Source organism: Canis aureus, chromosome 4 (assembly GCF_053574225.1).
Source record: "Canis aureus isolate CA01 chromosome 4, VMU_Caureus_v.1.0, whole genome shotgun sequence".
In the NCBI taxonomy this organism is placed as follows: domain Eukaryota; kingdom Metazoa; phylum Chordata; class Mammalia; order Carnivora; family Canidae; genus Canis; species Canis aureus.
The window spans coordinates 1,707,841-1,735,067 of record NC_135614.1 but is presented as its reverse complement, the minus strand read 5'-3'; the positions used below and the strand labels follow the sequence as shown (position 1 = coordinate 1,735,067).

At 40.7% G+C, this 27,227-nt stretch overlaps 2 protein-coding genes across 2 annotated transcripts in view; both read right to left on the bottom strand.

The window, feature by feature from the left end:
• Positions 1-27,227, bottom strand: part of LOC144312041 (uncharacterized) — a 42,921-nt gene that overhangs the window by 12,262 nt on the left and 3,432 nt on the right. Inside the window, exon 2 of the mRNA XM_077894343.1 lies at positions 13,931-14,026. The gene's annotated coding sequence lies outside the window, so the exon portion shown is untranslated. The remainder of the gene's footprint in view (positions 1-13,930; positions 14,027-27,227) is intronic.
• The window catches only part of LOC144312040 (uncharacterized), a 100,307-nt gene that overhangs the window by 69,716 nt on the left and 3,364 nt on the right, over positions 1-27,227 (bottom strand). The window contains 3 exon segments of the mRNA XM_077894342.1: positions 13,931-14,026; positions 14,304-14,430; positions 22,119-22,144. Of these exon segments, the coding sequence (XP_077750468.1) occupies positions 13,931-14,026; positions 14,304-14,430; positions 22,119-22,133 (238 nt within the window). The 5' untranslated portion in view covers positions 22,134-22,144.

Below are 27,227 nucleotides of genomic sequence, written 5' to 3'. Positions count from 1 at the left end.
CCAAGGAAATAAAAATGAGTTTAAAAACGGATTACGAGCAGCTATACACCAACAAATTAGGCAATCTGGAAATGCTTTCTCTGCATCTATGGAGAGGATCATATGGTTCTTGTTTTGTTCTCTTGTTGATACGATCTATCACATTGATTGCTTTAGGAGTGTTGAACCAGCCTTGTACTTCCTAATGTATGGTTGGATCCTACTGGCTAGTATCTTGTTGAGAATTTTAGCATGAGTGTTCATCAGGGATATTGGTCTATAATTCTCCTGTTTGGTGGGGTCTTTGTCTGGTTTTGGAATAAGGTAATTCTGGCCTCATAGAACGAGTTTGGAAGTATTCCATCTCTTTCTATCTTTCTGAACAGCTTTAGGAGAATAGGTATGGTTTCTTCTTTAAATGTTTGATAGAATTCCCCTGGGCAGCCATCTGGCTCTGGACTTTTGTGTCTTCGGAGGTTTTTGTTGACTGCTTCAATTTCCTCCCTGGTTATCAGCCTGTTCAGGTTTTTTATTTCTTCCTGTTCCAGTTTCCATAGTTTGTGATTTTCCAGAAATGGGTCTAATTCTAAGAATTGGAAGATTAGATTGATTAGATTAGATTAGAATTAGATTGCCTAATTTATTGGCATAGAGCTTCCCATAATCCGTTTTTAAAATCGTTTGTATTTCCTTGGTATTGGTGGTGATCTCTCCTTTTTCATTCCTGATTTTATTGAGTCTTTCTTCTTTTTAATAAAGCTGGATAATGGTTTATCTATCTTATTAATTCTTTTAAAAGAATCAACTCCTGGTTTTGTTGATCTATTCCACATTTCTTCTGGTCTCTATTTCATTGAATTCTGCTCGAATCTTTATTAACTCTCTTCTTCTGTTGGGTGTAGGATCTATTTGCTGTTCTTTCTCGAGTTCCTTTAGGTGCAAGGTTACCTTTGGTTTTGATTTCTTTCCAGTTTTTAGATGGATGCTTGTATTGTGATATATTTCCCCTACAGGACTGCTTTTGCTATTTCCCAAAGATTTTGAACGGTTGTATCTTCATTCTCATTAGTTTCCATGAATCTTTTAAATTCTTCTCTAATTTCCTGGTTGACTCTTTCATCTTTTGGCAGGATGGTCTTAAACCTCCACAAGTTTGAATTTCTTCCAAACATCTTGTGGTTTAGTTCTAGTTTCAAAGCATTATGGTCTGAAAATATGCAGGGGATAATCCCAATCCTTTTGGTATCCGTTAAGACCTGATTTGTGACCCAGTATGTGGTCTATTATGGAGAAAATTCCATGTGCCCCTGAGTAGAATGTATATTCAGTTGTATTTGGATGTAAAGTTCTGTAAATATCTGTGAAATCCATCTGGTCCAGTGTATCATTTAATGCTCTTATTTCTTTGGAGATGTTGTGCTTAGAATATCCGTCAATCACAGAGAGTGCTGTGTTCAAGTCTCCTAGTATAAGTGTATTATTAGCGAAGTATATCTTACCTTTGGTTATTAATTGATTGATGTACGTGGCAGCTCCCATATTAGGGGCATAAATATTCAGGATTGTTAGGTCCTTTTGTTGGACAGATCCTTTAAGTATGATATAGTGTCCCTCTTCATCTCTTACTACAGTCTTCGGGATAAACTTTATCTGACATAAGGATGGCTACCCCTGCATTCCTTTGAGGACCATTTGAATGGTAAATGGTTCTCCAACCTTTTATCTTCAGGCTGTAGGTGTCCTTAGGTCTAAAATGAGTCTCTTATAGATGGCAAATAGATGGGTCTTGCTATTTTAACCAGTCTGAAACCCTGCACCTTTTCATGGGGTCATTAAGCTCATACACGTTCAGATTTACTATTGAAAAATATGAATTTAGTGTCATGATACCTACTCAGTCCCTGTTTCTTGTCATTTGCTGCTTTAAGGATTTCCTCTTTATCTTTGGAATTTGCAAGTTTCACAATTAAGTGTCGGGGTGTTGAACAGTTTTTATTGATTTTAGTGGGGGAATCTCTCTATTTCCTGGATTTGAATGCCTGTTTCCCTTCCCAGATTAGGAAAATTTTCAGGTATGATTTGTTCAAATACATATTCTGGCCCTCTGGCCCTTTTGACGCTTTCGGGAACCCCAATTAAATGTAGATTTTTCTTTCTGAGGTTGTCCTTTATTTCTCTTAACCTATCCTCATGATCTTTCAATTGTTTTTCTTTTTCCTCAGTTTCCCCTCCTTGCCATCAACTTGTCTGCTATGTCACTCACTCGTTTTTCTCCCTCATTAACCCTCATCATTAGGACCTCTAGCTTGGATTGCATCTCATTTAATGGTTTTTAATTTCTGCCTGATTAGATCTAAATTCTGCAGTCATGAAGTCTCTTGAGTCCTTTATGCTTTTTTCTAGAGCCACCAGTAGCTTTACAATTGTGCTTCTGAATTGGCTTTCTGCCATTGAATTGTAATCCAAATTTTGTAAGTCTGTGGGAGAGAGGACTGTTTCTGATTCTTTCTTTTGAGGTGAGATTTTCCTTCTAGTCATTTTGCTCAGTGCAGAGTGGCCAAAAACAAGTTTTACTGGGAAAAGGAGAAAAAGAGAGAAGAGAAAAAAGAAAGAAAAATAAAAAAAAAGAAAAAGAAAGAAAAAAGGGGGGGGGAAGCAAACAAAACAAAAAACAAGGGGGAGTATCCTCTGATTCTATATATTATAAATCCCTCGACTTCCCCTGGAACTTTCCAGTGCTCTTTGGTCAGTAACTTGTTTTTCCCCTGTCTTTCTAGCTGGTCTTTTGGTGGAGGGGCCTGCTGTGTTGATTGTCAGGTGTGAGCACCTGGGGGAGTTGCTCAGCCCCCTGCCTGGTGCAGGGCTCAGTGGGAGTTGTTTATCCTGTGAGGCCACTGTGAGGCTCAGTGGGAGTTGTTTATCCTGTGAGGCCCCAGGAGGAACAACACCACCGGTGGCGGCCAGCTCTCCAGCCCTAGAGTCAGCTCCAGCAGTAACTACCACAGCTCTCAGTCTGCAGGGGCCTGGGTGCTCCGGGAGTGGGGGCGCCAATCTGCACAGCTCGGAGCCACCCAGTCACCGGAGCGTCCTGGCTGTCCCTCCGGGCCTCTGCCTGTCCCAAGGGGAGTGACGGATCCTGGGCTGTGTCCCCTGGCGCTCTGGGTTCTGGCGCCTGCGCTGCTGGATTTGTGCTCCTAGGCCGCAGCAGCTCCCTCTGGGTGAAGCCGCCACCTGAGCTGTTCCCAAAGCCCCGCTAGTAGCGCACTGCAGCCCTTTAGGGAGCTCAGCCGCAGTGTGTGGTGCACTCCCCACCAGGGCGCAGGTCCTCTGTTCATGCCCTCGGGAGCCTGAGGGCATCCCCACCCCTCCTGGGATCCTGCTCCAACTCCCTGGGAGCGCTTTCTGCCCAGGAAGATTTTTTTTTTTTTTTTTGCCCAGGAAGATTGATGAAGCTACTGCATCTCCCGGACGGGGCTTTCCTGTCCTGCGGGCGCTCGCCCCGCGGCCTTAGCCTGGCTCCTCGAGAGGCCCTTCCTTCTTGGATGCTTTTTCTTTCTTTCTTTTTTTTTTCCCGTCTTCCTACCTTGATAGGAGCATAAACTCTTCTCACTGTAGCATTCCAGCTGTTCTCTCTTTAAATGGCAGGCCAAATCCGTAGGTTTTCAGGATGATTTGAAAGTTGTCTAGGTAATTTGGCGGGGACGGATGACTTGGGGACCCTACTCTTCCGCCATCTTGCCCCTCCTCCCCCAGTACTATAGTGTCTTTATGATCACACCTTTGTAGTACAACTTGAAATCCGGCATTGTGATGCCCTCGGCCCTGGTTTTCTTTTACAGTATTCCCCTGGCTATTCGAGGTCCTTTCTAATTTCACACAAATCTTAAGGTGATTTGTTCCAGCTCTGAAGAAAGTCCATGGTATTTTGATAGGCATTGCATTGAACATGTAAATTGCCCTGGGTGGCGGCCCTGGGGGCCACTCAGGCTGCGGCTCAGACGGTGGATCTGCACGGAGGGGTTGCACGTTGCAGGAGCGAGATTCCAGCATTGCAGGCACCAGATCCCAAGGTGCCGGGGTACACAGCCCAGGTTCCAGCACTCACCTTGGGACAGGCAGAAGCTGGGAGGAGACAGGTCAGCAAGGACTCTCCTACCACCGAGCACTGCTGAGCTGTGCAGATTGGCACTTCCCGCCCCGGAGCATCCAGCACCCTGCAGACTGGGAGATTATGGTAGTTACTGCAGGAGCTGACTCCAGGGCTGGAGACCTGTCCGCTGCCACTATTGTTGTTCCTCCTGGTGTCACCTTGTGCCAGGGACTGAGTTGAGCCGCTAGGGAGCAGAGGCCTCACGTGATATACAGCTCTCACTGAACTGTGTACCTGGCAGGCGCAGGGCATCTCCTTGAGTTGCACACATCTGAGAATCAGTACAGCAGGTCCCTCCCCCAGAAGACCAGCTCAAAGGACAGGGGAGGAGCAAGTTCTTAATCAGGCAGCACTGGAAAGCTCCAGCAGAAGTCGAGGGACTTAGAGTATATAGAATAAGAGGATACCCCTCTTTGTTTTTTGTTTTCTTTGTTTCTTTGTTTCCCCACACTTTTTTTTCCTTTTTCCTTCCTTTTTCCAGTACAACTTGGTTTTAGCTATTCTGCACTGAGCAAAATGACTAGAAGGAAAAACTCACAACAAAAGAAAGAATCAGAAAGAGTTCTCTCCCATAGAGTTACAGAATGTAGATTACAATTTGATGTCAGAAAGACAATTCAGAAGCACAATTATAAAGCTACTGGTGGCTCTGGAAAAAAGCATAAAGGACTCACTTCATGACTGCAGAATTTAGATCTAATCAGGCCATATTAAAATCAAATGAGAGGGCAGCCCCAGTGGCTCAGAGGTTTAGTGCCTGCCTTTAGCCCAGGGCCTGATCCTGGAGACGGGGGATTGAGTCCCATGTCAGGCTCCCTGCATGGAGCCTGTTTCTCCCTCTGCCTGTGTCTCTGCCTCTCTCTGTGTGTGTGTCTCTCACGCATAAATAAATAAAATCTTTAAAAATAAATAAATAAAATCAAATGAGAATGCAATCCAAAATGGAGGTCCTAACGAAGAGGGTTAATGAGGGAGAACAACGAGTGAGTGACATAGAAGACAAGTTGATGGTAAGGAAGGTAGCTGAGGAAAAAAGAGAAAAAGAATTAAAAGATCATGAAGAAAAGTTAATGGAAATACACGACAGGCTCAGAAGGAAAAATCTAACTTTAATTGGGATTCCCGAAGGCGCCAAAAGGGCCAGAGGGCCAGAAAGTGTGTTTCAACAATCCTAGCTGAGAACGTCCTAACTTGGGGAGGGAAACAGGCATTCAGATCCAGGAAATAGAGAGATCCCCACAAAAATCAATAAAAACCGTTCAACACCCCAACACTTAATAGTGAAACTTGCAAATTCCAAAGATAAGGAGAAGATCCTTAAAGCAGCAAGAGACAAGAATTCCATAACCTTTATGGGGAGAAGTATCAGGTTAACAGCAGACCTCTCCACAGAGACCTGGCAGGCCAGAAAGGGCTAGCAGGATATATTCAGGGTCCTAAATGAGAAGAACATGCAGCCAAGAATACTTTATCCAGCAATGCTCTTATTCAGAATAGGAGAGATAAAGAGCTTCCAAGATAGGCAGAAACTGAAAGAATATATGACCACCAAACCAGCTCTGCGAGAAATATTAAGGGGGACCCTGTAAAAGAGGAAGTCTAAGGAAACAATCCACAAAAACAAGGACTGAATAGGTATCATGATGACACTAAATTCATATCTTTCAATAGTAACTCTGAACGTGAATGAGCTTAATGACCCCATCAAAAGGCGCAGGGTTTCAGACTGGATAAAAAAGCAGGACCCATCTATTCGCTGTCTACAAGAGACTCATTTTAGATATAAGGACACCTACAGCCTGAAAACAATTTACCATTCAAATGGTCCTCAAAAGAAAGCATGGGTAGCCATCCTTACATCAGATAAACTATACTTTATCCTGAAGACTGTACTGAGAGATGAAGAGGGACAGTATATCATACTTAAAGGATCTATCCAACAAGAGGACTTAACAATTATCAATATTTATGCTCCGTATGTGGGAGGAGCCAAGTAAATCAATCAATTAATAACCAAAGTTAAGACCTACTTAGACAATAATACACTGAAAATTGTTGACTTGAATGTAGCGCTTTCTACAATCGACAGGTCTTCTAAGCACAACATCTCCAAAGAAACAAGAGCTTTAAATGATACATTGGACCAGATGGATTTCACAGATATTTACAAAACTTTACATCCAAATGCAACTGAAAATACATTCTTCTCAAGTGCACATGGAACTTTCTCCAAAATAGACCACATACTGGGTCACAAATCACGTCTTAATAAATACTGAAAGATTGGGATTGTCCCCTGCATATTTTCAGCCCATAATGCTTTGAAATTAGAACTGAATCACAAGAAGAAGTTTTGAAGGATTTCAAATATGTGGAAGTTAAGGACCATCCTGCTAAAAGATGAAAGAGTCAACCAGGAAATTAGAGAAGAATTAAAAAGATTCATGGAAACTAATGAAAATGAAGATACAACCATTCAAAATCTTTGGGATACAGCAAAAGCAGTGCCGAGGGGAAATACATCACAATACAAGCATCCATCCAAAAACTGGAAAGAACTCAAATACAAAAGCTAACCTTGTACCTAAAGGAGCAGGAGAAAAAACAGCAAATAGATCCTACACCCAGCAGAAGAAGAGAGTTAATAAAGATTCGAGCAGAATTCAATGAAACAGACCAGAAGAACTGTGGAACAGATTAAAAAAACCAGGAGTTGGTTCTTTGAAAGAATTAATAAGACAGATAAACCATTAGCTACCCTTATTAAAAAGAAAAAAGAAAAGACTCAAATTAATAAAATCATGAATGAGAAAGGAGAGATCACCAAACCAAGGAAACACAAACGATTTTAAAAACATATTATGAGCAGCTATACACCAATAAATTAGGCAATCTAGAAGAAATGGACGTATTTCTGGAAAATCACAAACTACCAAAACTGGAAAAGGAAGAAATAGAAAACCTGAACAGGCCAATAAACGGAAGAAATTGAAGCAGTCATCAAAAACCCCCCAAGACACAAAAGTCCAGAGCCAGATGGTTTCCCAGGGGAATTCTATCAAACGTTTAAGGAACAAACCACACCTATTTTACTAAAGCTGTTTGGAAAGATAGAAAGAGATGGAATACTTCCAAACTTGTTCTATGAGGCCAGCATCACCTTAATTCCAAAACCAGACAAAGACCCCACCAAAAAGGAGAATTATAGACCAAATTCCCTGATGAACGTGGATGCAAAAATTCTCAACAAGATACTAGCCAATACGATCCAACAGTACATTAAGAAAATTATTCACCACGACCAAGTAGGATTTATCCCCGGGACACAAGGCTGGTTCAACACCCGTAAAACAATCAATGTGATTCATCACATCAGCAAGAGAAAAACCAAGAACCATATAATCCTCTCATTAGATGCAGAGAAGGCATTTGACAAAATACAGCATCCATTCCTGATCAAAACTCTTCAGAGCGTAGGGATAGAGGGAACATTCCTCAACATCTTAAAAGCCATCTATGAAAATCCCACAGCAAATATCATTCTCAATGGGGAAGCACTGGGAGCCTTTCCCCTAAGATCAGGAACAAGACAGGTATGTCCACTCTCACTACTGCTATTCAACATAGTACTAGAAGTCCTAGCCTCAGGAATCAGGTAACAACAAAAATAAATAAATAAATAAAAGGCATTCACATTGGCAAAGAAGAAGTCAAACTCTCCCTTTTGAAGATAACATAATACTCTACATAGAAAACCCAAAAGACTCCACCCCAAGATTGCTAGAACTCATAAAGCAATTCGGCAGTGTGACAGGATACAAAATCAATGCCCAGAAGTCAGTGGCATTTCTATACGCTAAAAATGAGACTGAAGAAAGAGAAATTAGGGAGTCAATCCCATTTACAATTGCACCCAAAAGCATAAGATACCTAGGAATAAACCTAACCAAAGATGTAAAGGATCTATACCCTAAAAACTACAGAACACTTCTGAAAGAAATTGAGGAAGACACAAAGAGATGGAAAAATATTCCATGCTCATGGATTGGCAGAATTAATGTTGTGAAAATGTCAATGCTACCGAGGGCAATGTACAGGTTTAATGCAATCCCTATCAAAATACCATGGTCTTTCTTCAGAGAGTTGGAACAAATAATTAAGATTTGTGTGGAATCAGACAAGACCCCGAATAGCCAGGGGATTATTAAAAAATAAAACCATAGCTGGGGGGATTGGGATCACAATGCCAGATTTCAGGTTGCCCTACCAAGCTGTGGTCATCAAGACAGTGTGGTACTGGCACAAAAGCAGACACATAGATCAATAGAACAGAATAGAGAATCCAGAAGTGGAGCCTCAACTTTACAGTCAACTAATATTCGACAAAGGAGGAAAGACTATCTACTGGAAAAAACACAGTCTCTTCAATAAATGGTGCTCGGAAAATTGGACATTCACATGCAGAAGAATGAAACTGGACCATTCTCTTATACCATACACAAAGATAAACTCAAAATGGATGAAAGATCTACATGTAAGACAAGAATCCATCAAAATCCTAGAGGAGAACACAGGCAACACCCTTTTTGTACTTGGCCACAGTAACTTCTTGCAAGATACATCCATGAAGGCAAGAGAAACAAAAGCAAAAATAAACTATTGGGATTTCATCAAGATAAGTACCTTTTGCACCGCAAAAGAAACAGTCAACAAAACTAAAAGACAACCTACAGAATGGGAGAAGATATTTGCAAATGATTTATCAGATAAAGTGCTAGTATCCATGATCTATAAAGAACTTATTCGGGCATCCCGGGTGGCTCAGCGGTTTAGCGCTGCCTTCACTCCAGGGCAGGATCCTGGAGACCCAGGATCGAGTCCCACATCGGGGTCCCTGCATGGAGCCTGCTTTTCCCTCTGCCTGTATCTCTGCCTCTCTCTCTCTCTCTCTCTCTCTCTCAAGAATAAATAAATAAAATATTTTAAAAATTATTAAAAAAAAAAGAACTTACTCAACTCAACAGCAAAGAAACAAACAATCCAATCATGAAATGGGCAAAAGACATGAAAAGAAATCTCACAGAGGAAGACATAGACATGGCCAACAAGCACATGAGAAAATGCTCTGCATCACTTGCCATCAGGGAAATACAAATCAAAACTGCAATGAGATACCACCTTACACCAGTGAGAGTGGGGAAAAACAACAAGTTGGAAACAACAAATGTTCGAGAGGATGTGGAGAAAGGGGAACTCTCTTGCACTGTTGGTGGCAATGTGAACTGGTGCAGCCACTCTGGATAACTGCGTGGAGGTTCCTCAAAGAGTTAAAAATAATCTGCCCTACGACCCAGTAATTACACTGCTGGGGATTTACCCCAAAGATACGGATACAGTTAAACGCCGGAACACCTGCACCCTGATGTTTATAGCAGCAATGTCCACAATAGCCAAACTGTGGAAGGAGCCTTGGTGTCCATCAAAAGATGAATGGATAAAGAAGATGTGCTATATGTATACAATGGAATATTACTCAGCCATTAGAAACGACAAATTCCCACCATTTTCTTCGACGTGGATCGAACTGGATGGTATTATGCTGAATGAAATAAGTCAATCGGAGAAGGACAAACATTATATGCTCTCATTCATTTGGGGAATATAAAAAATAGTGAAAGGGGGGATCCCTGGGTGGCGCAGCGGTTTGGCACCTGCCTTTGGCCCAGGGCGCGATCCTGGAGACCCGGGATCGAATCCCACGTCGGGCTCCCGGTGCATGGAGCCTGCTTCTCCCTCTGCCTGTGTCTCTGCCTGTCTCTCTCTCTCTCTCTCTCTCTCTCTGTGACTATCATAAATAAATAAAAGTTAAAAAAAATAGTGAAAGGGAATAAAGGGGAAAGGAGAAAAAATGAGTGGGAAATTTCAGAAATGGAGTCAGAACATGAGAGACTCCTAACTCTGGGAAACGAACAAGGGGTGGTGGAAATGGAGGTGGGCGGGGGGCGGGGTGACTGGGTGACAGGCAATGAGGGGAGCACTTGACGGGATGAGCACTGGGTGTTATGCTATATGTTGGCAAATTGGACTCCAATAAAAAAATTAGAAAAAAAATAAAGACCGTATAGTACTGGCACAAAAACAGACATATAAATCAATGGAACAGAATAGAAAACCCAGAAATGGGCCCTCAAGTCCATGGTCAACTAATATTCGACAAAGAAGGAAAGACTATCCACTGGGAAAAGGACAGTGTTTTCAATAAATCATGCTGGGGAAATTGGACTGCCACTTGCAAAAGAATGAAACTAGACCATTCTCTTACACCAGACACAAAAATAAACTCAAAATGGATGAAAGATCTAAATGTGAGACAAGAATCCATCAAAATGCTAGAGGAGAACACAGGCAACACCCTTGTTGAACTTGGCCACAGCAACTTCTTGCAAGATACATCTATAAATGCAAGGGAAACAAAAGCAAAAATGAACTATTGGGACTTAAGAGAAAAAGCTGCTTCACACCAAAAGAAACAGTCAACAAAAACTAAAAGACAATCCAGAGAATGGGATAAGATATTTGTAAATGATGTATCAGATAAAGGGCTAGTATCCAAGATCTATAAAAACTTATTAAACCCAACACCCAAGAAACAAACAATCCAATTATGAAATGGCAAAAGATATGAACAGAAATTTCACCAAAGAAGACATAGACATGGCCAACAAGCATATGAGAAAATGCTCTGCATCACTGGCCATCAGGGAAATAAAAATCAAAACCACAATGAGATACCACCTCACACCAGTGAGAAATGTGAAAATTAACAAGACAGGACACAACAAATGTTGGAGAGGATGTGGAGAAAGGGCAACCCTCTTGCACTGTTCGTGGGAATGTGAACTGGAACAGCCACTCTGAAAAATTGTGTGGATGTTCCTCAAAGAGTTTAAAATAGAGCTACTCTAAAACCCAGCAATTGCACGACCCCAAAGATACAGATGCAGTGAAAAGCTGAGACACCTGCACCTCAATGTTCATAGCAGCAATGTCCACAATAGCCAAACTGTGGAAGGAGCATGGGTGTCCATCGAAAGATGAATGGATAAAGAAGATGTAGTATATATATGCAATGGAATATTACTCAGCCATTAGAAACGATGAATACTATTTCCTTTGATGTGGATGGAACTGGAAGGTATTATGCTGAGTGAATTAAGTCAATCGGAGAAGGACAATCATTGTATGGTTTCACTCATACAGGGAACATAAAAATAGTGAAAGGGATTATAGGGGAAAGGAGAGAAAATGAGTGGGGAAAATTAGAGAGGGTGTCAAACCATGAGACTCCTAAATATGGGAAACGAACAAGGGGAGGTGGGCGGGGGCATGGGGTGACTGGTTGATGGGCACTGAGGGGGACACCTGACAGGATGAGCAATGGTTGTTATACTATATGTTGGCAAATCGAACTCCAATAAAATATATATACATTAAAAAAATAGAAGCAACTGTAGCAAAGTTCAACGACTGTAAAGAAACTCATATAAATGCCATCTGCTAACTGGTGCTCCTGATCTTAGGGAATTTATATATAGCAATAATATTCTGTTCAGTCACAATTTAATTGAATTGAAAAAAGTTTTTTCTAAATGAAATGCTAAATTAAAGTATCTTATGCAATTTTATTTTATTTTTTTATTTATTTATTTTTTTAATGATAGTCACACAGAGAGAGAGAGAGGCAGAGACACAGGCAGAGGGAGAAGCAGGCTCCATGCACCGGGAGCCCGATGTGGGATTCGATCCCGGGTCTCCAGGATCGCGCCCTGGGCCAAAGGCAGGCGCCAAACCACTGCGCCATCCAGGGATCCCTCTTATGCAATTTTATTCTCATTCTTCAATCCAGAGAATGGCAATCTTTACCGTAAAAGGCAACATAGTACACATTTTAGACTGTGCAGGGCATACCTGTCACAATACCAAATTCTGGTATTAAAGCATGAAATCAGCTAAAGACCACGTGTAAACAAATGAGTATGGCTGTGTTGCCAAAAACTTTACTTACAAAAACATGTTTTAGATCAGCAGACCATACTTTACAACCCCTGCTCATAACAGGTGTTAACTCTGATTTCTTTTTAATCTGAGTAATTTTGAATGAATAGACTTCAATAAGCTACGTATATCAGCATTACCTAGAGAGCTTTTTCAAACACAAATGTTTAGACACTATGCCGTTTTATACCTCATGAATCAGAATTATAGGTTCATGTAAGTAATCAAACAGAGATCCCTCACAATGTTTTCAGAATATGAAATTTTTCTGCTACTTGATTCCAATCAACATGTTTATCAAATCCCTATTTCAAGTTATATACCATAAGTAAGAAAGAATAACATGATTGCCATTTTCATTGTTAGATCATGCCCCATGTGGGGAAAAAGGCAGATATTAACAAGTAACAGATCATGATTTTACTTTTGTTTCTTGTAAAAGACCCACTGAGTCTGAGTATTCAAAGAAGAGATTACAGTGGCTCAAACATTCAAAGTCTCTTTCTTAGAAGAGATACACTTAACTTACACCGTAAACACAGTCAACATAGTATCAGTAAAAATAGCTTCCTTATATACTAGATGTTCTGAGTGATTTTCACTTACTAACTCATTTAGTATCTAGTCAGGGAAAGAACCCAATAAAGAAAGGTATGGGTGACATGGAAAAAGAATACAGTATTCCTAAGTGACATCTGACATGAGTGGGTCAAATGATGTTTAGCATGAGTGTAAGCAACATAAAAATAAAATTGGAGCAGCCAAATAAGGCCAGAATGCAGTAGTCAATAAAAGGCAAAATTTAAATTTCATGCAATAAATAATAGAGCGAATATAGATTGATCTTGTCAGGCTACTGAAAAAAACATATGTTCTTTGGACCCTGGGTGGCTCCGCGGTTGGGCACCTGCCTTGGCGTCAGGGCGTGGTCCTGGAGTTCCAGGATCAAGTCCCACATCGGGTGATCCCTGCATGGAGCCTATTTCTCTCTCTGCCTGTGTCTCTGCCTCTTTCTCTGTCTCTCTCATGATTACATAAATAAAATCTTAAAAAAAAAAACAACAACAACCATATTCTAGGCAAACAAACATATACCACCATCAATAACAAAAAAAAAAACTCTTCACCAGCTACAATAAGGAATGGGAAAATATAAAAGTATGAGGGAATATAGTTCTTACTGATATTGATGTAAAGCCAGAACATGAGAAATATTAGAAATTTACAAAGAAAAAAATACTCAAGAATGCAAGAGAAAAAATACTTCTTTACCAACAGAAGTACAATTTCATAAAATTAAGAAACCTGTACTTTTGTTACATTATTCTGATAAATACAAATTTGTAATCCTATTGGTTTATTAACTATTTGTTTAAAGAGTATCAAGTACTACTATACAACACATAATTCTGAAAACACTGTTTCCTCCCTTCTCCTCAAGAACCAAATTTTCGTAGGTATTATTACCTTAGTTTTCTCTTTGCACTATTAAACACCATAAAGCCAGGATTACTTGCTTGTCTGCATAAATGATATCCTTAGACCCCTAGCTTTGAGCAATCAGAAAACCAGCTTACATTCCTTCTCAGGCACTACCCTTTTCTCTTCCAATTTTATCATATATACCTCCTTTCTCTACTTCTAGGTGCCACTAAGAAGAGATTCTTAGAAAACTTTTAAAATAATTTCCATATCCCACACTGGCCACCTAGGTTATACTTTCCCCTGGCTTCCTCACTAACTCACCTTGGTAGTTCTGGTACAGAAGTTCTTCCTCTACTATCCATGGTTCCTTTCCTTCTTCCAACTTGAAGATCACTGCTGGCTTTTTAATGAGATACCCTGTAAAGGGAAAAGACACAAAAATGGTCCCAAGCCACACTGGCAACAGCAGTTCTAACGGACAGCAGTTCTAACAGAGAGGAGGGAGAGGCTCCAGAGGCACCCCTTGAGGAGGATATGAGAATACACACATTCATCCTTGTGCTCAAAACACATTAACAACCCCAGATTCCTGAAGCTAAAGTCTCAACAGTATTAACTACCAAAGATCAAACATTTTGGTATCTAAGAAGTAAAAGGCATGCTCTATAAAAGATTTGACATGACAACTGCTTACCAACGGAGACAAAGTTATGATAGTTCTCCAGCATCACATCCCTGTACAGGGTCCTCTGATCTGGGTCCAGATGCTGCCACTCCTCCTGGGAGAAGTCCACAGTCACATCCCCAAAAGACAGTGACCCCTAAAACAGCAAATTTCTGCTCAGTCTGATGTGGTCAGAAGCAGAGTGGCATAGGAAATACAGAAATTAATTCTTCCCAGGTTCACTGTTGAGAATTTATGTTACAATGTGCCTACAACCTGATTTTGTATTGGGTTTTGAAGAAGAAAGAAAAATAAAAGAACATCCTTCTTATTTTAATTTATTAATGCACTATGCCTTGAAATGTCCTGGGTGTTGTGAATACTAAGAAGAGTAAAACACTGTTCTTGTTCTCCAGGAAGTTAAATATTACACAAATACAAAACAGTCCAAAACTGAAAATAAGGTATTACTAGACCATATTAAAATATGTAAAAAGTAGGGATCCCTGGGTGGCGCAGCGGTTTGGCGCCTGCCTTTGGCCCAGGGCGCGATCCTGGAGACCCGGGATCGAATCCTACGTCGAGCTCCCGGTGCATGGAGCCTGCTTCTCCCTCTGCCTTTGTCTCTGCCTCTCTCTCTCTCTCTCTCTCTGTGTGACTATCATAAATAAATAAAAAAAAATTTTTTTAAATATGTAAAAAGTAAAGAAAAAATGTAAAAAGTTTACTAAAATTAGAAAAGAAAAGAAAAACTATTTTGTATCACAACTTTTACTTAAAGAAGAGTTAATGTTGTAGAGCTTGACGTGTGATGGATAAATGTTCTTTATATTTATGAGGCAATACAGCATAACCAAAATACTGAAGGCATTAAAAACACATGAGTTGACTCAGGTTCTGCCCCAGGATGTAAGAAGCAAGGAAGAAAATCATTCTCATTCCTACAATGAAAATGAGCCAAACTCACCTCAAATTTACAACTTTTTCCTAACTTACAGGAAAGGCAAGGTCACAAAGCACCCAAGTGCCCCAAATCTAGGAAGAGACAATACCTGCAGGAATTCCCCAGAATAGGGGGAATGTTAATTAATGAAAACAGAGTGTGAGCTGACATAACAGTGTGAAACCCCTTCAGACCACAGACATGGAGGAGACTTGCACCTTTTTACGGGCATTTTCTTTTCTTCTTCTTCTTTTTTTAAAGATTTACTTATTTATTTTGGAGAGAAGAGGAGAGGCAGAGGGAGAGTGAGTCTCAAGCAGATTCTGAACTGAGCACAGAGCTCCATGCAGGGCTCACTCTCACAGCCATGAGATTACGACCTGAGCTAAAACCAAGAGTAGGACATTCAACTGAATGCACTAGCTAGGCATCCTTTTACAGGCTTTTTCTCTGCAAACCGCACTGGGCACTTATGCTATTCCTGGGGGAAGGGTAGGATGATGCACTGAGTCTCCAACTATAGCTGCGCAGGGAGGTGGGGAGAACCAAGTCCTTGGTCCTTGTGGAAAACCAAGAAGGCCACATCCCCCACAACCCAAGTACACAGGGCAGACCTAACACTGAGGTTGTAATGGAGTAAGAGAACACATTCTGTCTATGACTTCTCACCACCAAGCTAAGAAGCTAGGAATAACAAGTACCAATAAAATATTGCTGACAAAAAGGCAGGAGAAAAATAAAAGCATGCAAAGAGACCCTCTTTGAGACACAGAGCAAAGAGAATCCTTAAAACTCAGAAATGAACAAACTTAACTCTGGTAAATGAACCTGTATTCTAAAACACAAGGTATCACTATAAAATTTGAAGCCTATGCAGTATTAAGAGTAGTAACAGAAACAGTAACTCTCAAATCTTGCCTAACTCCTAACTTGTTAAATTCGAACCTCTAGACTAAAGGCCTACCAGGAAAGTCATGCCCATTTCCAGCAATTAAATCTAGTTACCACAGTTTAGAGTCTGACACAAGACAAACACTTCAACAGAAAGTTTACAAAGCATATGAAAAGGAAAGAAATTAACAAGTTACTACCAAGATACTAAGTAATCATCAGATAAAAAAATCAGATAGGACACAGAAATGGAAACTAACAGAATTTTAATCAGTTACAACTAATATGTTAAAGATTCTAAGGTATGTTAAGACTGAAAAGGTATACAAAATGCAAAATCAAGTGGGTAATTTCAGCAGAGAGAACCAAATGGAAATCTAGGAATGAGAACACAGTAATAGATGAGAAACTTCTTCAACGAAATGATCAGCAGTCAACAGCAGTAAACACAGTTAAGGAAACAATCAATGAACTTGAAGATGGGTCAAAAGAAATTACCCAAACTGAAACTCAAAGATAAAAATTGAAAAACAAAACAGAACATTAAAAAGCTGTGAAAAACAATCAAAAGTTCTGGCACATGCATAACTGGAACCCGGGGGGGGGGGGGGGGAGGGGATGGGACAAAAGAAACACTTTAAGAAACAGTGTCTTAAAATTTCTCACTGGGGCGCCTGGGTGGTTCAGTCACTTAAGCATTTGACTCTTGATTTCGGCTTAGATTGTGATCTCAGGGTGTGAGATCAAGCCCCACATCAGGCTCCCCACTCTGCGGGGAGTTTGCTTGAGATATTCGTTCTTCTCCCTCAGTCCATCCCCCACCAAAAACAAAAAGATAAAACTCAAAAAAAGAAAAAATTCTTGCAGTTAATGATAGAGAACAAAAAATCCAAGAAGCTCAACAATACGAAGTAGCATAAATGTTTCCCAAAAGCATAAAGACACACAGCATATTAAAACTATTAGAGAGAGAAAGATAGAGAATGAGAATTCTGAATGCAGCCAGTGAACAAGGAAATATTACAAAAAGGAATAAAGATACAATTAAAGCAGACTTTTCATAAGCAACCCATACACACTAGAACACAATAAAGTAACATACCAAAATGTTAAAATAATTGTCGGTTATAATCACAGCATAAAAGGAGCAGTTTGAAAAGCACCTGGGTATATTTCAAGATTTACTGACTATTTTTGGGATGTGTGCAAGAAGTACTGGGATCTATAAAAGCCTTCCCTTGAAACAAAGGAGATGGAAGAAGGCAATATTTTTCTTGCCCTCTCAAAGCCTAGCTGGATACTTATAGGAGCCAATGTGAATGCTCTCCATCTACCTTTCAAGCACAATGTGCCTCACCCTAGTGCTCCCCTGAAGACCTGCCCTATTTTTTAAAAAGATTTTATTTATTTATTCATGAGACACAGAGAGAGAGAGAGAGAGAGAGAGAGAGAGAGAGGTAGAGACACAGGCAGAGGAAGAAGCAGGCTCCATGCAGGGAGCCCGACATGGGACTGGATCCTGGGTCTCCAGGATCAGGCCCTGGGATGAAGGTGGCGCTAAGCTGCTGAGCCCCAGGCTTCCCCTAGACCTGCCCCATTTAACCCATCCTAGAAGGTGCTTCTCCAAAGCAGCTCCTACCCCACCATAGTTTGTGGGCAGCTCCAGCAAGAAAAGTGCCTCTTTAAAGTGACTGAGGAGGGGAGCTAACCCTAAACACCAATGTGCCTAGAACTCATGCAGCCAAGACTCTCATTTGGCCATACAGGAAGCAAGTGCCACCCATTAGTGCACCCAAGCTGTCCCAGTAGCTAAGTACAGACAACCGGGTGGAGAGCAAGATCTGCACCCAGTGTGCATGCAGCAGACAAAATGTTTTTTTTTTTTTTTTTTTTTTACAAAATGGGTCATTACAGGTACCTGGGCTGCGAGTAAGATACATCTACCAGCATGCCCACAGCAATCATGGCTCAGCAACAATACAACATCCTGAAGTATCTAGTTCTAGTGACCAAGGGGACCACACTACAGGAAAGAGGACCCCTTCTACACAAGCCAAGTACTTCCAAGACCAGGATACATAGCTGACTTACATAATACACAGAAACAAACAGAGAGGTAGACAAAATGAGGAGACAGAGGAATATGTTCAGAACAAGACAAAACCACAGAAAAAGAGCTAATCAAAATAAACATAAGCAATATGTCAGATAGAGTGCAAAGTAAGGGCCATAAAAATATTGGGAGAAGAGTGGATGAAGTGACTGAAAACTTCAACAGACAGACATAAAATACAGAGAAGAACCAAGTGGAGCTGAAGAACATAAAATGAAAAATACACTAGAATACTCCAACAGATTACAGGATGCAGAAGAATGGATCAGTAATCTTGAAGACAGTAATGGTAAACAATCAGGCTAAACAGCAAAAAGGAAAAACTACATTAAAAAATGTGGATAGGGGATCCCTGCGTGGCTCAGTGGTTTCGCACCTGCCCTCAGCCCAGGGCGTGATCCTGGAGTCCTGGATCAAGTCCCACATCGGGCTCCCTATGTGGAGCCTGCTTCTCCTTCTGCCTGTGTATGTACCTCTCTCTCTGTGTGTCTCTCATGAATAAATAAATAAAATCTTTAAAAAAAAAGACGAGGATAGGTTAAAAGACCTCTGTGACATCATCAAGCTAAGTGTCATTTGGATTATAGGGGTACTAAAAGAAAAAAGACATAAGGAAACAGAAGAATTAACCATTGAAAAAACCCCTAATCTGGAGAAGTAAAGATATGTAGGTCCACGATGCAGAGAGGACCTCAAACAAGATGAACTCAAGGAGGCTCACACCAATACACATAATAAAAACAAACAAGAATAAAGATAAAGAGAGATCTTAAAAGCAGCAAGAGAAAAGAGGTTATACAAAAGGGAAACTCCATAAGGCCATCAGCTGATTTTTCAGCAGAAACTTTACAGGCCACAAGAGAGTGGTGTGATATGGTCAAAGTGCTGTAAGGAAAAAAAAAAAAAACCTACGGCAAAGAATATTCTACCCATAAAGGCTATCACTCAGGATTGAAAGAGGTAATGTCCCAAAGTTAAAGGAGTTCATCAAACAAGCTTTAAAAGAAATGTTAAAAAGACTCTTTTAAGTGGAAAGAAAAGGCCACAACTAGATGAAAATTAAGAGAGAAAAAAATTTCAATGGTAATAGAAAACACATAGTAAAGGTAAAAGGTTATTACAAAGCTAGTATGGAAATCAAAATGCAAAAATAGTAAAATCAATTATATCTACAAAAATTACACAAAGGGGGGCACCTGCGTGGCTCAGTGGCTGAGTGTCTACCTTTGGCTCAGGTCATGATCCTGGGGTCCTGGGATCAAGTCCACAGGGAACCTGCTTCTCCTTTTGCCTATGTCTGCCTCTCTCATGAATAAATAAATGAAATCTTTTAAAAAGCATTCAAGTGATATAAAATGTGACATCATATACATAAAATATGGAAAAGGGAGTAAAAATTAAGTGATTTTATAATGTGTTCATACCATACACATACGATACTGTATATGAATCCCACAGCAACCACAAACTGAAAACCTGTAAACACATGCACAAAAAATAAAGAGAAAGGAATCCAAGCATAACACTAAAGAGAACCATCACACCACAAGAGAAGAGAGCAGGAGAAGAAAACAACTAGAAAACAAGGAGAATACAACAAAATAGCAATAAATACATACCTAATAATAATTACTTTAAATGTAAATGATTGAATGTTCCAATCAAAAGACATAGGGTGATGTAATGAATAAAAAAATAAGATCTCCAAAAAAAAAAAAAGATCCATCTATATGTTGTCTACAAAAGACTCACTTTATACCTAAAGACACAGACTGAAAGTGAAGGAATGGAAAAAAAGATTCCAAGCAGATGAATTAATTTTTTAAAAACCCAAAAGGTATAAAAATCAAACAAAATAGACTTTAAAACAAAGATGGTAACAAAAACCAAAAAAGGTCATTACACAATAACAAAGGGGTCAGGATCAATCCAACAAGAGCATATAACAAATGAAAATCTATTTCACCCAACATCAACAGGATCCAAATTCCTAAGACGAGTACTAACATAGGAAAAGAGAAATTGACACTAATACCATGATTGTTAAGAGACTTTAACAAGTTGCTTACCTCAATGCATGGATCATCCAAACATAAAATCAATACAGAAACAGTGGCTTTGGGCAGCCCCGGTGGCTCAGCGGTTTAGTGCCGCCTTCAGCCCAGGGCCAGATTCCGGAGACCTGGGATCGAGTCCCACATCAGGCTCTCTGCATGGAGCCTGCTTCTCCCTCTGCCTATGTCTCTCCCTCTCTCTCTCTATGTCTCTTATGAATAAACAAATAAAATATTAAAAAAAAAGAAACAGTGGCTTTGAATGACACATTAGATCAGATGGACATAACAGAAATGTATAGAACTATTCTACCCACAAACTGCAGAACACATGTTCTTTTCAGGTGCATATGGAACATTTTTCAGGAGAGATCACATGCTAGACCGCAAAGCAAGTGTCAATGAACTAAAGATAACTGAAATCATATCAAATATCTCTTCCAACTACAATAGTACAAAACTAGAAATCAATTGCAAGAAAAAAACTAAAAGAAATACAAACATGTAGAATCTAAATCTAAATCTAAATCTAAATAACATGTTACTAAACAACCAATGGGTCAATGAAGAAATCAAAGAGAAAATCAAGAAATATCTGGAGAAAAATGAAAAAGAAAACATCAATCCTAAATCTTAAAGATGTAACAAAAGCAGTACTAAAGGAAATTTATAAGTGATCAAGACCTACCTCAACAAACAAAAACTAACTCAAATAAATGATCTAAACTTACACTTAAAGAAACTAGAAAAAGAAGACAAAAGAAAACTTAAGGTTAGCACAAAGAAGGAATTAATAGAGGGGTGCCTGGGTGGTTCAGTCAGTTACGGAACGGAGACTTGACTGCAGCTCAGGTCATGATTTCAGAGCTGTGAAATCAAGCCCGGTGTTGTGTTCTGTGCTCAGCAGGGAGTCTACCTGAGATTCTCTCCCTCTCCCTCCATACCTCACCCCACCCTCAGACTCTCTCTCTCTAAAATAAATAAATAAATCTTTAAAAAAGAGGGAAGAGGGATCCCTGGGTGGCTCAGCGGTTTAGCCCCTGCCTTCAGCCCTGGGCATGATCCTGGAGTCCTGGGATCGAGTCCCACGTCAGGCTTCCTGCGTGGACCCTGCTTCTCTCTCTGCCTGTGTCTCTGCCTCTCTATTTCTTACTCTATGAATAAATAAATAAAATATTAAAAAAAAAGAAATGTAATAAAATAAAGACGGAAGAGAAGGAAGTAATAGAAATTAGAGCAGAAATAAATGAAATAGAGATAACAAAAAAAAGAAGGAAAAAAGAAAAGATCAATGAGTCTAAGAGCTGGTCCTCTGAAAAGATAAACAAAATTTATAAAACCTTAGCCAGACTAATCAAGAAAAAAACAAGAGGACTCAAAACATAAACTTGGAAATGAAAGGTGATTAGTTAAAACTTACATGATAGAAGTACACAGGATTATGAAGAGATTCCTATAAAAAATTTGTATAAAAAAACCTAGAAAAAAGAAACAATCTAGAAAAAAATGGATAAATGCCTAGAACATAAAATCTTCTGAGACTGAATCATGAAGAAATAGACAATGCTGGGGAAAAAACACAATTACTAGAAATAACATTGAATTGGTAATCAAAAAACTCCCAACAGGGGTACCTGGGTGGCTCAGCCAGTTAAGTGTCTGCCTTTGGCTCAGGTCATGATCTGAGGGTCCTGGGATTGAGCCCTGCATCAGGCTCCTTGCTCAGAGGGGAGCCTGCTTCTCCCTCTCTCTTGTGTTTATCTATTTCTACACTTAGTGTTTAAAGATTATACCTTATTCATTAAGATCTAATGTAAAACAAATTAGGAATTAAAAAAACTCACCTGGGATTTGTTCATTTTCTGTTCTTCTGAAAAAAGCATGGAGACATGTGAAGATACAACTGAGAAATAGTAAGAGAGAGAGAGGAGTCATAAATGATCTTGCCTCCCTCACAGTTCTTGGATTCACCTGCCTACAAATACCCTGCATACCAGTGGGTAAAATGCGTTCTTATGGGACAATGTCCTTTTGTTTCCTAAAAAGAGATGGAATAGCCATATAGAGGTAGTGCCAATAGACTCATATACTTAATAACAGCCTCTCAAAAAAACAGACAAAATAAACAGAAACAGAAACAAAAACACGACTTGTAGTTGCCAATTTCAGATGCATAAATACCAGGGCCAATTTCAGACTACCAACATGATGTCACTGAACAGAGATGGGAAGAAATGTGAAATAGCATACCATTATGCAGGATTTATAAAGATTTTATTTATTCATGAGAGATGCAAAAAAGAGAGAGAGAGAGAGAGAGAGAGAGAGGCAGAGACATAGGCAGAGGCTCGGAGAAGCAGGCTCCCTGCAGGGAGCTCGATGTGAGATTTGATCCCAGAATCCTGAGATCACACCCTGAGCCAAAGGCAGATGCTTAACTGCTGAGCCACCCAGGCATCCCCCATTATGTAGGATTTTTACCATACTGATAAATAGTCTCAAGAAGACAGATATGAGTGAAAGGAAGGAAATTACTTAGGAAGTCATGAGTTTTGAATATGATCACAACCATAAGGAGCTTAAGCAGACAACTATAAAATGCAGTGCAGTATCCTACTAGAAAGGAACCCAGAACAGAAAAAAGAACATTATAGAAAAACTGAGAAAATATGAAAATGTATACACTTTATTGGTTTGCTAATTGGGACAAACATACTATATTAATGTAAGATGTTAGGAACAGAAGAAATTACTGTAGGGTCTACAGAATTGTTGCTGGGTGAACTGGGGAGATCCTGGGTCCTGGGATCTCAACCCAGCCTGTCCCAAAGATATACCCAAAGAAAGAATTCAAGGACAGACACAACACAGAGGAGAACACAGCGGGGAACTTTATTATTAAAGTCAAAATACTCACTTGAGCGGGCATGCTCAAGAGCTGTAGTTGCTGGAGTTTGGGTTTCTCTCCTTTATGGATAGTTAAGTAGGGGGTGGAATATTCATTACTTGAGGTGGAGATTTCCTGCAAGCAAAGGTTTTTTCCATCCTTGCTTGGTCAGGAATTTCCCGCCTGGGCACCCACCTTCATGGGTCTATCTGGTTGGATCCAGCTTTCTTGTAGCTTTGTTTGGAGGGCTGCCAGCTCAAGCCTCTGCGTTTCCCCACAAGAGGGCCATGACTTCCTTGTCCACAGCCTCCAGGCCTCCTGTTAGAACACAGCTAATTGCCTCTAACAGAATTTCTGCATTATATTGACCATAACTGTGTAAATCTAGAAACTGTTCTAAAATAATTTACTTAATAATTGATCAAAGAAAAATGTAAAGAATATTCATGTAATACAAAAGACAGCAGTAAAGGAAAAGTGAAACAACAAAAGACATGAGACAAGAAAATACAGCAAACTGGGGTGCATAAATCTAGCCAAGCCAACAATATTAAATGTGAAGGGGTTAAACAGAGCAGTAAGGTGTCTGATGTGGTGCTGTCTCCAGCTAGATCCAAAATCTGACCTTTACAGCCTACCAGTCTGTACCCACCTCTGTCTCACGTTTTTCCTGAAGCTCTTCTTTCCAGCTCATCCCTTAACTCAGACAAATGGGCACTGAAACCAGCCCTCAGGGAACTGCCCTGACAAAATCTTCAGCCCGCCCAGAACACCATGTATGTGTAAGCACGTTTCCTTAAGACATATGACCGACCTCATGTCTGCCTCTACACACGATGACAAGGCTTCCCGACCTGAATTTTCATCCTAACCCTAAACAAAGGAACCCATCCACCCTTGCTCGGGGAGTCATTCCCGTGATCTCCTTTTTTACTTTGTGCAAGGAGCAACCTCATGTTAGTTTGGTAACAAGTCTAGCAATAGCAACCCAGATGGGACTGCTGTCCCTCTGAGGTTCTGCCCTCCAGTTACCTGGTTTCTGAAGAACAGAGCAGTGAGCAGCAGCAGCCCTTCTGGGCTAACCCGTTCAATCAATAGGGACAGGGGGTAGAGTCCCAGGAGGGGGGCTACCCTTTCCTGGGGTCTGTGCTGCTCGACTGGTGTTGCTGGCCCCTTGAAGATACTGTGGCCACTCCAACCCTCTTGTTGAGAATCTCTCCATAGATGTCAAGTGGTACCAATCCTATGGCACAACTGTAAGAGTATTTTCTTTGAGTGGTCTCACAAGCCTGGCAAGCTGCAAAGAATGCAGCCTCTCCAGTAAACACTCCTGGGGATTGAACACTCATTATAGTCGAGTCTAGACATCCTTGGGTGGCAAAAGATAACATAACCCAGCCATTCAGAGGCTGAATGCTTCAGCCTGGCAGATGGGAAGTGGTCTAAATGAGACTAGTCTAGAATCAGCAGGGGTGAAGGGTATCTCCATCTTACCTGTTTCACCTGTTCAGTATTTGCTGGGGACATCTGATACTGTTCTGTTTGTTTTTCCTCTCAAAAGGGGAAGTATGCCTGGAGTTGCTGAATCAAACCAGGTTCTTCCTGAGCCATTCCCCGAATGAATTCTCTGGGACTACCCAGACATTGAGGGGCTAGAAGAGGCAGCCTATGCACTGGGCCACTGCTTCTCAAGGCACAACCACCCAGACCCAATCGGACACTTACCATTAACCTGCTCTCCTTGAGGGTTTGGTTTTAAGTCAATCGAGTCTCATACACATTGTGGGTGAGGTTGTGTGGCATTTGTGTCACCACTAAACACTGTAAATGGCCTTAAGGGAGGGTAAAAGGAGACCCTAAGAAAGAATCCTGGACTATGAGAGGGACAGTTTTACCATGAAGGAGAGCCTCTATTGGGCTGTAGCCTCCAAAAATAGAAGCATTTGGCCACCCTCCCTTAACCCCAAAACAGATGACTTTCTCTTTTAACAGTCTGGACATGATAATATATTCTAGAGGATGAACAGAAGTGTCCAGAAAATGGGACCTTAAATTTTAATACAATACTCAACTGAGCTCATTTTGTAAAAGAGAAAAAAAATAGGAAGAGATTCCATACGACCAGTGTTTTATGGCATTACATCAAAATGAGGGGTTGCAAAGGAAGTGTTAAGATTTATAAAATGAAGGTTGAACCAAAAACCCAAAAACTGCATTCTGTATTCTCTGATGAATCAGGGAATCTTTGATCCATCTCTGTCTCCTCCTGCAAGTCATGAGATCATAATCAGCCTCCACCTTATTTTTCTGGTACTCGGGCCTCAGCAACCCCAGCTTCATGAACATCAGCCTCTAATACTTTACAAACACCTTCAAAGCCTTTCCCCATGTATCCTGTATCCCTTTAGTCTCCTTTGTCTGACAGCACTACCGGATTAGGGACCTATTTTAAGCCAGGGATGGGAATGTTGCTGTTGAGATGGGTACCAGATGGGAGATGGGTGTCTCATTAATATCCACATCCCATTTTTTTACCTCAGAACTGTATAACTGGAAGGCACACACTAAAGGGCTATGGGTTAACCTGATTGATTTATACATTTAACGTAGGGTATCTTTTCTAATCACAGCCCAGCCTGGGCAGATATGCAAGTTTTGCTAATCAATCTCTAGGGCAGAAGAGAAGTTTGCCATTTAAGCACAAGCCAGACAGGAAGCCGGTAAAGAATATAAGCCAGGGGGAGCCTGGGTGGCTCAGTCAGTGAAGCATCTACCTTCAGCTCAGGTCATGATCCCAGGGTCCTGGGATTGAGCCCATCAGGCTCCTTGCTCAGGGGGAGTCTGCTTCTCCCTCTCAATCTGCCCCCCACTCATGCTTGCTCTGTCTCTAGTGCATGCTCTCTCTCAAATAAATAAAATACTTAAAAAAAAAAAAGATCATAAGCCCAGATCAAGTTCTCAAAGACCAAATAAGGAGACAGTGCTATGAGATGACCCTGAGTGGGATCCCAACTCCCACAAAAAGAGAGAAAATTTAGGGCATTACTGAAGGCTTCTTTTAAAAGCTATGAAGGAAATGAGTAGATGTCCTGGTCCAAATTAGGGGAGATTCAACAAGGGACAGATGAGAATCCATCAGCCTTTTTGGGAAGGTTACAAAATTGCCTAAAATGAAATACAAACTGGGACCCTGAGGTTCAGAATAGTTGGATGGTCCTTAATAACCTATTTCATGTCTCAAACTGCTCCAGAAATGCAAAGGAAACTCCAGAATTGGCCACGAGTCCCAATACTAACTCTGCTCAGCCTCCAGAATGAGCTTTCAAGGTGTTCAATGCAGGATGTGATGCAGGATGCTAGTGAAGACCAGAAAATGAGAAGGCAAGCTGCTCTTTGGGTGGTAGCTCTCCAACCTGGGAGAGGAAAAGGAGACACCCACGGCGGGTAAGTGCCCCAAACCCCACTGTGGAGCCAAGAGACCACTAGCAAAGAGGGGGTCCGATCAGTGCAAACAGTGTAAGCAGTAAGGACACTGGAAACAGGGCTGCCCAAACTGCTCTGGAAAGGAGGGAAGGAGGGCAAAGCAGAATCATATCAGTTGTCCCTCACTGAAGATGAGACAGGCTCCCTATCTGGTCTTGGAAAAAGTAGATCCTCACCTCCCACAAGGAACCCTGAGTAACCTTAGCAATTGAAGAAAGCCGGTTGAATTTTTACTTGATACTGGAGCAACTTTCTCTGAACACCCAGAAGATGAGGCTCTCTAATGAAAATTGTAATACAAAAGGATTCTCGGGAAAAGTTAACACCAAAAGGTTTCTGGACCCTTTGACCCTTCTAGGGTCAAGTTGGTTAGAACACTCTTTTTGATATATGCCAGAATGTCCCTTTCATTTATGATGAGATACTTTAGACAAATTGGAAGCCACAGTAAGTTCACAACAGGACAAATTAGAAATTCAAGTCCTTAATAGTTCGATTCAAGGAACTGAACTCATGTCATTAATACAACATATGCTAGTATCTAAAAGAGAAAATCCCCCCCAAAAAAACCTTATGCCAAGTC